Consider the following 12296-nt stretch of genomic DNA (forward strand, 5'->3'; position numbering starts at 1 on the left):
TTGACGGGGTCTTTATATATGCAGGATCCTAGATTCTTATTGGATATATAATTAGGAAATATTTCCTCCAAAATGTGGGTTGTCTTCACTTTTTTGTTTGTGTCCTTTGATGCACCAATGTTTTTAATTATGATGAAGTCTAACATATTGTGCCAGTTTGAAACTGTTGTGTACCCTGGAAAAGCCATGTTCTTTAATCTTCATTCAGTATTGTTGGATGGGATTTTTTTATTGTTTCCATGGAGATGTGACTCACCTAATTTGGGTGGGAACTTTTGATTAGGTGGTTTCCATGGAGATGTCTCCACCCATTCAAGGTGTGTCCCTTATGGAATCCTTTAAGAGGGAACCATTTTCGAATAAGCTTCATAAGTGACAGAGCAAACAGGAGACCCAGCCATTTAGAGATGCAGAAAGAAAACACCCCCAGGGAAGCTGTTTGAAACCAGAAGCCAAAGACCCCAGCAGACAGCAGACATGTGCCTTCCCAGCTGACAGACGTGTCCTGGACTCACTGGCCTTCCTTGAGTCAAGGATGTCTTAATTGGGATATTTTTATAGCTTTTGAACTGTAAACTTGCAACTCAATAAATTCCCTTTATAAATGCTGTTCCATTTCTGGTGTATTGCATTTCTGCAGCTTTAGCAAACCCAAATATTTATCACTTTCTTTGTTTGGTTGCTTGTATTTTTGGCATCTTATATATAGAAACCATTGCTTAGTACAAGGTAATAGGGATGTCTTGTGTTTTCTTCTAAGAGCATTGTTGTTTTAATTCTCATATTTAGAAGTTTTACCTATTTTGATTTAATATTTGTATATGATATGAGATAGGGGTCCGAATTTCTTTTTTTGCCTGTGAATATGCAGTTGCTTCAGGAACATTCATTGAAAAGACTGTTCTTTCCGCATTGAATGGTATTGGCACCCTTGTCAAGAAGTGATTGAATATAGATAGACGTGTGGTTTATGCTGGGACTCCCAGTTCAATTCCACTGGTCTATGCTTATCTTTATGCCAGTAACATGTTGTCTTGACTACTGTGCTTTTGTGGTAGTTTTAAAATTGGGATATGTGTGTCCAACTTTGTTCGCTTTCAAAATTATTTGTATTATTCTGTCTACTTATTCACTACCTGTTCACTACCATCCTTTTATTTTAAGCTAAATCGCATCTCTGAATCTAAAGTGTGTCTCTTGTGCGAAGTTTATGGTTAGATAATGTATTTTTTTATCCATTCCATCAATCTCTGCCTTTTAACTGCAGAATATAATGCATTTATATTAATGTATTTACTGATGAGGAAGTATTTCTGTCATTTTGATATCTGATTTCTATATATCTTATGTATTGTTTCTCTTCAATTCCTCCCCCATTGCTTTATTTTGCATTAAATAGATACTTTATAGTTCCAAGTTTGTTTGATGTCATTTCTTTCATGATGTGTTTTTGAGTTGTTTTCTTAGCAATTGGCTGAATTTCCGATTAACATTTTAAGTTATAAAAAAATTATTCTGATTAATATCATCTTAATTTTAAGAGGATATATCAGCTTTGCTCCCATATAGTTCTGCATCCCTTCTTAAACTGTTAAAGGCACAAATCATATCTTTATATATTGATTATATATAATTATAATTTACACATAAATTAATGTTATATACATAATATATATAATTATGCATAATTATATATTTATATTAAAATTATCATTATAGCATTATACAGATGTATTTTAAATGTATTTTAAATGGAATGGTTTTGTTTTGTTTTGTTTTGCATGGGCAGGCACAGGGAATCAAACCCGGGTCTCAGGCATGGCAGGTGAGAATTCTGCCACTGCACCACCATCCCCCACCCTAGGAATGGTTTTGATTCAGGTTTGGCAAACCATGATAAATCGCAATATCTAGCTGAAGTTTGCATAAGAGTAGCCACCAGAATAGCCTCTCGAATGTGTTTGAACCCTCTCAGCCACTGATACCTTATTTTGTTACAACTCTTTTCTCCCTCTTGGTCAGGAAGGCATTGTTGATCCCATGGTGCCAGGGCCAGGCTCATCCCTGGGAGTCATATGCCACATTGCCAAGGAGACTTTCACCCCTGGATGTCATGTCCCATGTAGGTTTGTGCGTAATGATTTTACCTGAAGTGTTGGGCTTAGAGTAAAAGAGGCCACATGTGAGCAACAAAAGAGGTCCTCTGGAAGTCACTCTTAGGTGTAACTATAGGGAGGCGTATGTTCTCCACTACGTAAATAAACTTCCCAAGAGCAATCCCCGATGCCAAGGGTTTGGTCTATTGACTTGGGAGTCCATAATAATTGAGACAGTATCAGGGCTTTCTTCAGTGGGAAAGTTTAATAGTTTCATATTTTATATCCCATCTCTCAAGGGATTTTGCCAATACTTTTTTTGTAGTTGTTAGTTCTGAGTCTCCCTTTTTTACCTTGTCAGCCCAGCTAGGGTTTTTGTAGTTGTTACCTCTGAATACTCCTTTTCTATTTTTATTTTTTTATTTATATTATTAAAAGCAATCAACATACAGCATGAACATTCTTAATGTGTGAACATTCCATAGTTGGTGGGCAATCAATTGCCAATCCTTTTTTATTATCTGCTGAACAAATAATAAAAACATAATGAACATATAATAAAACATAATGAACATATAATAAAAACATTTGTGCGATGTATCCAAGCATTACATTAAGCTATACAGAATTCCAAGCCTTCATTCCCAGTCTGGGCTCCATGTATTTGGGTTGTATAAATGATCTATCCAGATGGGTTGACTTAGATAATGTGCTACAGGAATTTAGGTTTTGGACAAAATACACCTCTTTTCCTTTGGTCACACAGAGGTTAAGTTCTAAAATACAGACGGTGTCCTCCTTAACCCTGTATTCTGATTTACCCTCCTCACGACCTAACCAGCTTTATTCTGATCTCTAATTGAAGCTGATTGCTGTTTTGTTTCTTTGAAAGTTGGTGTATGTAACAATGCTGCGTTTCAGACCTGCAGAACTTCTAATCTGAGTCTTGGGTGCCACATAGGGCCCAAAATTTCCAGGGAAAAGCCAGGGTATACAAATATAGCACAGCCTTTCAAAATCTGGAAATAATATTGCAGCTCTGGACTAAATGTGAGTATAAGAGCTTACAATCTATGCCCCAACTTTCTTTCAAGTATTTTCTAAATGCAACCATGCAATATTTCCTCTTTTGTTCTGGCTTATTGTGAATCACAAAATGTCCCACAAGTTCATTCACATCTTTGCTTGCCTCACGACTTCATTCCTTTCTGTCGCAGCACAATATTTGGTAATATGTATCCACCAGTATTTGCCATTCTACTTCTCAGTGTATCTTTCAGCCCCTTCCATCCATTAGGCATCATGCATAACGTCTAAAGCCAACAGTCTATGTCTCACATTATCCTCACTGAATTGTACAATCATCAACACTCAATTTTAGACAATTTTCATTGCTCCCAAGAGAAATATAACGGGATAAACACACCCTCACCAAATATAAAATCCAAACATTCCCTTTACTCTTGTCCTTCCCCCCAATTATTTACTCCTGGTATTGATGTGGTATTGTTGCAGTCTTCCAGTTAACCATAGCCCATAGCATGCAATAGTAGTTTTCCCCCTATATCCAGATATTATTTACTCCTTCTACAAGATTCACACCTTTGAAGTAATTCATGCAAAAACTTATTTCTGTTTATAGTGTTAATCGGTGAGATACATGGCTCTATACAACCCCTTTCAATTATGTTCACCTTCAATATGGAAATATTACTTATCAACCCACTAATGAACTGCCTTCACTTCTATCCATTCCCTTACATTTAAGTTTAACCTCGTTAGCTAACAGTTCACCCATCTCCAGCTTCCATGTATCACTAGGACCCCTATATTTTGTATTATAAACCTCTGAGTTTACCTTTACCAAGGTCCTAAAAGTGAAACCATACAGTATCAATCCTTTTGCGTCTGGTTTATTTAATTCAGCATTATATCCTCAAGGTTCATCCATGTTGCATATGCTTCAGGACGTCCTGTCATCCTACTGCTGCACAATATTCCATTGCATGTATACAATACAGTCTGTTTATCCACTCATCTGTCGATGGGCATTTGGATTGTTTCCATCTTTTGGCAATTGTGAATGATGCTGCAATGAACATCAGTGTGCAAATGTCTTTTTGTGTCATTGCTTTCAGCTCTTCTGAGTATCTACCGAGTAGCAGTATTGCCAGGTCATAGGACAAACTGATATTGAGTTTTCTAAGAAACCACTAAACTGTCTTCCATAGTGACTATGATCAGCAGTGCGTAAGTGTCCAATTTCTCCACATCCTCACCAGTATTTGTTGTTTCCTGTTTAATAGCAGCCATTCTTATAGGTGTGAGGTGGTATCTCATTATAGTCTTGATCTACTTTTCCCTTATAGCTAATGAGAATGAGGATCTTTTAATGCGCTTTTTAGCCATCTGTAGTTGCTGTATGGAAAAATGTCTGTTCATATATTTAGCCCAATTTATAGTTGGGTTGTTTGTTCTTTTGACTTTTAGTTTATTGGTTTATTTACATTTACGGAATATCAAACATTTATCTGAACGTGATTTCCAAATATTTTCTCCCATGTGTTGGCTGCTTTTTCGCATTTTTGACAAAGTCTTTTGAGGCACAAAAGCATTTGCTTTTGAAGAGTTCCTAATTATCTAATTTTTCTTTTACTGCTTGTGCTTTGGTGTAAAGTTTAGGAAGCTACCTCCTAGTACTACATCTTGAAGATGTTTCTCTATATTTTCTTCTAGGAGTTTTATGGTATTGGCTCTTATATTTAGGTCTTTGATCCACTTTAAGTTAATTTTTGCATAGCGTGTAAGGTAAGGTTCCTTTTTCTTTCTTTTGGCTATTGATATCCAGTTCTCCCATGCCCATTCATGGAAAAGAATATTTTATCCCAGTTCAGTGGATTTGGGAGCCCTGTTGAAGACCAGGTGTTCATAGATTTGGTGGTCCATTTTGCACTCTCAAGTCAATTTCATAGGTCAAATCTTCTATCTTTGTGCCAGTACCCATGCTGTTTTGACCACTGTGGCTTTATAAAGCCTTTAAAATCGGGAAGTGTCAATCCTCCCACTTCTTTTTTCTTTTTGGAATATTTTTAGCTACTCAAGTTCTCTTTCCCTTCTACATGAGTTGGTCACTTAGCTTTTCCAAGTCTTCGAAGTGGGTTGTTGGTATTTTGATTGGTGTTGCATTGATTCTTTAAAGCAATTACGTAGAATTGACACCTTAACTGCATTTAAACTTTCTATCCATGAACAGGGAATGCCCTTCTGCCAACTTAGAACGTCTTTAATTTCTTTTAGTAATATTACGTAGTTTTCTGTGTACAGGTCCCTTATATCCCTGGTTAAGTTTATTCCTAGATACTTGATTATTGTAGTTGGTAGTTTGAATGCATTTTTTCCTTTCATTGTCTCCTCAGTTAGGTCATCGCTTGTGTATAAATCATTACTGATTTTTGCACAGTAATCTTACATCCTGACACATTACTGAATTTGTTTATTAGCTGAAGAAGTTTTGTAATTGATGTCTCTGGTTTTTCCAAGTATAGTATCAAGTCATCTGAAGACAATGAAAGTTTTACTTCTTCCTTTTCAGTTTGTATGCATCTTATTTATTTTTCCTACCTAATTTCTCTAGCTACGACTTCTAGTACAATATTGAATAATAGTGGGGACAAAGGGCATTCTTATCTCATCCCCAATCTTAGGGGTAAGGCTTTCAGTCTTTAACCATTGAGTACAATGCTGGCTATGGGTTTGTCATATATGCCTTTTGTCTTATTGAGAAAGTTTCCTTTGATTCTTACCTTTTGAAGTGTTTTTATCAGAAAAGGACATTGAATTTTGTTGAATGCTTTTGGCCTCCTTTGAGATGATCATGTGACTTTTCTTTCTTGAGTTGTTAATGTGTTGTACTACATGGATTGATTTTCTTATGTTGAACCATCCTTGCATTCCTGGTATAAAACACACTTGGTCGTGATGTATAATATCTTTAACATGTCATTGGATTGGATTTTCTAGTATTTTGCTGACAATTTTTGCGTCTCGGATCATTATGGAGATTGACCTGTAGATTTCCTTTCTTCCACTGTCTTTACCTGCTTTTGGTATTAAAGTGATCTTAGCTTCATAAAATGAGTTTGGTCATGTTCCTATTTCCTCACTTTTGGAAAAGTTTAAGCAGTATTGGTTAGTTCTTCTTGGAATATTTGATAAAATTCCCCTATGAAGTCATCTGGCCCTGGGCTTTTGTTTGTAGGAAGATGTTTTTAGGACTGATTGAATGTCTTTTGTGATTGGTTTGTTCACATCTTCTACTTTTTGAGTCACTGTAGCGGACTCAAATTTGTCCATTTCATCTAACTTGCCTAGTTTGTTGGCATATAGTTGTTCGTAGTATCCTCTTATGCTTTTTTTTTATTTCCTCAGTCCATCGTAATGACTGACCTATAATTTCTGATTTTGCTTATTTGCATCCTCTCCCTTTTTTTCCTTGTCAGCCCAGCTAGGGTTCCTTCAACTTTATTGAGTTTCTCAAAGAACCAACTTTTGCTTTTATTGATTTTTTTCTGTTGTTCTTTTGTTCTCCAATTCATTTAATTCTGCTTTACTCTTTGTTAGTTCTCTTATTCTATTTGCTTGGGTTTGCATTTTGCACTTGGTTTGTCAGGAATTCCTCACCAAACCAAGGCATGAACCTCATACAGGGGATACAACTCTCCTTGAGTATCTGTTTTAAGGTAGACAAATAGGCAATTTGCCAGACTCCACTTCCTGTTACTTTTCAGTAGATGGTCCTCTTGTGCCTCCTTTCCCCCTCAGGCCTCCTTCCCAACTGAGGCAGCTGGGTGAGCTGAATGGAGACCTGGTGGAATTCCAGCCAGGTCTGCTGGTTGTAGAGCATGGTAAAGGCTGCCAACCCCAGGAGTGGGGTGTGGCCGGTATGCACTTGAACAAGATTCTGCTTGTTGGCTGAGTGGGTCTCAGAGCCCTCCAGTCACCTTCTTGGAAGGACCTTCGGCTTTAGGACTCAGTATGTGAGCAGACCCTGATCACAGTGAACCTGGAAATGCCAGCTAGGACACACAGTGTGAGGACATGTTGCACAGGATACAGGGCAGGGTGTGCAATGCAGGGCAGGGGTGAGGGTTGTGGAGTGTGGGGTGTGGCATGGGGCAGAGGGCAGGGGGAAGAGGGATGATGGAATGTGGTAGGACACGGGGGCATGGAAGCATGGGACATGGGGCACAGCGGGCATGGGGCATGTGGGCACAGGCATGGGGGCATGGGAAGTGCCAGAGGGACATGAGGGAACAGGGCATGTGGCATGAGGGGTGCAGGGTGTGGAGGCACAGAGGCGAAGTCAGGGCATGGCACAGTGCGTGTATATGATGGGTTTAAATGCTATCACCCAGGATCTTACTGGGGAGTTTTGGTGGCTTCTGTTTTCTATATAGTTGATCTTGTGTTTGTTGTGGTTTCTTTAAGCAACATACCTTCAGTGGGGCAGCAGAACAGTGCAAGGGATTCAGCAGGCCTAGGTACCAGTTGGAGTTCTGCCTGGGACAGACTCTGCGATTTTGCATAAATCATATCCTTACTCTGGGCCTCAGTCCTCCATGTGTGATCAGAGCGGCTGAGACAGGTCCATATCTACGTGTGCTTGTCTGTCAGACCAGGAGAGGCAGCACACAGCAGATTGGGATGCCCTCTGAGAGTCACACTGTCTGCCAGATTCACACAGCTGCCCCACCCCCACTGCCCACGAGATCCTGGGCAACGCCCCTGACCTCCAGGTGTGGAGGTATGTCATCAGGGTCTACATCTGTTACTGGTGAGCAGCTTAGGCATCACCTGACTTTAAGTTCCCTCACAGTGGCTGGTGCCCTTCCAGTCTGTAACCGCTGCCCCTTAGCAGTTCTGCTTGGACTCACCCACTACCTCTGTGGGTTCACTGACGATAAGCCCCTCATTGTCTTTATTTCTGGAGCCCTCCCTCTGCCTTCCCCCAAATTCCCTGAACAGTTTGAAACATAATAAATGCTTAGTAAAAGGGATTCTATTCTAATTTCCTTTTGATGGTATCATCTTAGTCTGTGGTGATGGTCACTTTGAATAACCATGTCACACACGCAGGGTTTGGCTTATGGAAGTTGAAAAATACCTCTGTCTTTTTCTCTTTGTGCACAGGGCTCATTGACATTGGGGAAACTTCACAGTGCCCTGAAGACTTAGCTCCTGACGAGGTTGTGGAACTAGAAAATCAAGCTATACTGACCGACCTGAAACAGAAGTACCTGACCGTGATTTCAAACGCCAGATGGTTACTAGAGCCCATACCTAGAAAAGGGGGAAAGGATATATTCCAGGTGGACATCCCAGAGTACCTAATCCCTTTGGGGCAGGAAGTATAGGCTCCTAAGAGGAACATTATGGAGAAGCAAGCTACATGCCTTTTACCATCATGATGCAAATAAAGAAATCCAGTTGAAATCAGGATTTCACTCTAAATGCCACTGCATTTTAGAGTGCTATCCACTAAATGCTGTTCATAAAACAGATATGTCTGCTTAGAGGAAGGGGAAAAGGGGAGGGGGGATAGATTAAGACTTCCTTGGCATGCTGTCTCTTTGGGCTCGTCAACTTTGACCTTAATTAAAAATGAAAAGCTACTAGTAAGAGTCTCAGTACTGCCACTGATTTTGGTCCTGATCATTTCTGGATTGGACAAATAAACATTCTTTGAGGGATCCCTTATTTGTTTTCCCTTCTCTTTATTCTGGTCCAAACTCATAGATTTTTTTTAACAGTATCCAGGGACATCGTGGAAAGGCTAGGACCAGACACTGACTGCTTTTTTCCTGGTGGGGACCAGCCATTGATGGACCACTGCACAGTGAAGACAATATCATAATTTGAAACAGCAATCATCTGCTCTTCCAAATTACCCTTGCTGTGTTGAAAAAGTGTTCTTTAGTTCATGACGCATGCTTGTGTCACATATGACACAGCTACTTCATGTCCAAAGAAAAGATCTTAAACACAACCTTTAGAATTTGTTAGAATTTGACTTTGAAAAGTGGTAACTAGTGTTATTTTGTCTCAAATGTGTTCCTTCTTTTCTCTTGTGTGTGTCATTTATTAGCAAAGTTTCTAATGTTCTTGCCCATGAGGATGATGGGCTTGCTGTCCCACCCCTGACACTGACTGGAATGGCCCTTCTTTTCCAAGCTGGAATGTGGTGGTTGTACAACTCTTGGCAAGTGGCCTCTTTGGAGGCCGCTGGATCTTTGTCTGGAGACATTCAGCTGTTGGTCAGAAAATTCCTAGCAACATTGAGAGGAGCTGTGAGGAAAAAAGTCTCCTTTTAGAAGGTATATATATAATGTTAGGTGGTACCCAAGAAGTTAGTTGCAAGTCTGGTGTGTCTCCTGACCAGCAGGCAAGTCTCAGCGAACCAGAGCTAACTGGGCTTGCCCTCAGCACTCCCTAACGAAACCCTTACGTGAGTATGTGAAAAATGCTACTTCTAAAAATGAAACAAGACAATGCAGACCAAAACCTTTCATGGGAAAGATTTTCAGCCGCCTCCGGCTTCTGTGATGAGATGTGTAAGAAACAGAACATGAGGAACAACACAGACTCATAATTCTTGTTAACCTGTTTATTTACCGTCCTGGGGTTTTGTTTTTCTTTATTAACTTCTGAAATAGGTTGATCGGTCCAAAACAGCTATCTTTTTCAGTCCCCAAGGACCTGTGAGTTTATGGAGGTGGTTGGTCCTTGAACTGCTCACACAGCACGCAGTGGTAATCAGAGGGACTCTCCTGTTGCTCGTCAAAGGGCTCATTTAGAGCCATGACTGAAAGGGCACCCATCATGATGGAGTAACAGGTATTGAACAGGTGCATTATGGAAGCACTATCTGGGTAATCTGTGGGGCCCATGGGCAGTGCCCCTGCACCTGCGGGTCCGGCAGCAGCCAGATTTGCAGGTATAGCTTGTTGGGAGGTGCCCTCCTCACTTGGAACATTTGACTGAGTAGGGGGACAGTTTTCCATGGAACGCCCAATTACACTGCTCAAAGACCAGACATTAGAGGCCATAAAGGCCGGGCTGCCCCTGGGTCCCTGAACATTTGGGGAGGTGTTATGCGAAGTTTGGTTGGTTTCTTGCATGGAGTTATCCTTCTGGAATCTCGGCGAGTGTCTTGTAGCAGCCAGCTTCGGTCTCTTTGGAGATGGTGTATAGATCTGTGGCTGGGCAATACTTTTGGGGAAGTTGAATTTTCTCTGAATATTTTGGAGGAGCAGAGGGTTGTCTCTCTTGAAATTTGAGTTGTGGTAGATCTAAAACAAAATGAAACATTTTAGTTATTCCAGGAAAAGTATTCATTCCTCTACCCTGCCCCCCAATCATAACGGTCTCATTTTGCTCGTGGGACTACAGAAAAATATTTTGTTCAACAATTCCTAGCAAGTTTCCTTATGCCCTAAATCATGAGCTCACTAAAGGTAAATCTTTTCCTAGATTAGGGAGTTGATGTCTAATCTTAACTGGCCTCTTTGAAATTTCAGTCATGCCTGCAGATTATCTCTAAAGGGATTGTAGTTTAATATGAAAATCTGTGTTTTCAAAATCTATACTTTAATCTTTCCTTAAATAATGTCCCATATGAAAAGAACAGTTTCAGAGAAGTAAACTCTCTCATTATATCATTCATCTGGTATATTATGAAGGTACTAAGTAACAGAGAAAATGGGTAACTTTCTACTTTACCATGATTCTCTTGTTCTCTGGAGAGTGATCTGAAGAGTTGGTTTGGTGTATTTTGCCGAATCCATAGAGGTTAAGTTCTCGAATGAAAGTCTTCCAGCTGTCTGTTTCAAAAAATCTCTCTGCGCCTCTCCGATGAAGAATTTCCGTCTGAAAAAGATCTGCGTCGATGATCACAGTGTCCCCTCTGTCGTTCCAGCGCACAGACTTGAATGCGTCATTCTCCACTATCATCCAAAGCTTTCTTGGGAAGGCAAGCCCAAGAACATTGGCTTCTTCCTCATTTTCTTTGCTTTGGTTTTGGTCCTGTGGTTGCGGGTTGTCTGGGAAGGCTGGACCTGAGTTCGCACTTTGGTCATTGTGCCCTTCCAGGAACTCCCTGGAATCCATATTCAGATCAACAGGATATTTACATGGACTCCCTCCTTCTCGTTCTCCATCAATAGATGGAGGAAGCTTGACTTTATTTTTCTCTTTGGTATCCTGAGTAGCCATGGAGCTAACCTAGCATCAGGAGCACTTTGGTACTCAAGACCAGAGCACCTTTGTGTCAAGTCCAAAATGCCTTCTGTGAGCCCAGCGGTACCCAATAAATAGTGTCCAGAAAATTCTAGAACCTTGGTCGTGGGGCAACCAGATGAATTCATCATCCTCTTCATATGACATGTGATGTCAGAACGATGGGGCAGAGGCAGTCTGGGAAAAAGAACCCTGGGCAGGTGAGGGGGAGGGGATCAGTACCAGGGTCGCCAGCTTCTCTCTTTTCTAAAAGTGTGGAAACATAATCATTCACAGTAGAATGAACGGTGGGAACTCCTTCCTCAATGATAGTGTACCCAAAACACCACAGAGTTCATGATAGGATGACCACATTCTCCACCACAATTTGGGGGCTCCTTTTCAGCTCTGTTGCCTCTAAATCTCATCCCTTTACGTATCATGATGGTATTTTCTTTAATTTCCATTTCGTCCCCATAAATATTGTTCTCGCTGCCCAAGGGCGTGCTCACTATGGAGTACCTGCTTTTGACTGTCCCTTCCAAATCTCCTTCCCCAAACAGTCAAGTTCAGTCAGTGACCTTTCTGTCAGTGGACTGCCTTGTAGTAGCTGCCTCTAAAGCAGCATTTCCACCATGTTATCATGATGGTAGTAGGTACATTGAATAATCTTATTCCCTCTTGGGTAAGATCCTCTTCTAAATGTCTCCTTTATACAAGCTCCACTCCCAAGGAAAATTTCTGCTTGTTTAGCTAGCCATGACTAAAGAAAGCTATGCTGGTTTGAAGCTATTTTGTATCCCAGAAAAGACATGTCCTTTAATCCTCATTCAATATTCCTGCATAGGATCTTTTTGATTGTGTCTGTGGAGATACGACCCACCCAATTACGGGTGGTAACTTTTGATTAGATGGCTTCCATGGAGA

At 40.4% G+C, this 12296-nt stretch overlaps 1 protein-coding gene across 1 annotated transcript; it reads right to left on the reverse strand.

Moving 5' to 3' along the window:
• Positions 1-9744: 9744 nt before the first annotated feature.
• LOC143670400 (heat shock transcription factor, X-linked member 3-like) lies at positions 9745-11458 on the reverse strand. The gene is made up of 2 exons (XM_077145174.1): positions 10875-11458; positions 9745-10444 (listed from the first exon to the last, which is right to left on the reverse strand). Exons 1-2 carry the CDS (start codon positions 11364-11366, stop codon positions 9860-9862), a joined length of 1077 nt encoding a protein of 358 aa, XP_077001289.1. The 5' UTR covers positions 11367-11458; the 3' UTR covers positions 9745-9859.
• Between the last annotated feature and the right edge of the window lie 838 nt (positions 11459-12296).

Source organism: Tamandua tetradactyla, chromosome X (genome assembly GCF_023851605.1).
Source record: "Tamandua tetradactyla isolate mTamTet1 chromosome X, mTamTet1.pri, whole genome shotgun sequence".
Lineage (NCBI taxonomy): Eukaryota > Metazoa > Chordata > Mammalia > Pilosa > Myrmecophagidae > Tamandua > Tamandua tetradactyla.

Excerpts from the sequence above, each read along its gene's own strand:
- LOC143670400 (XM_077145174.1), bottom strand. The coding sequence starts at position 11,366 with ATGGCTACTCAGGATACCAAAGAGAAAAATAAAGTCAAGCTTCCTCCA. Across the intron at positions 10,445-10,874 it reads CAGAGAACAAGAGAATCATG|ATCTACCACAACTCAAATTT; the intron begins GTAAAGTAGAAA and ends ATTTTGTTTTAG.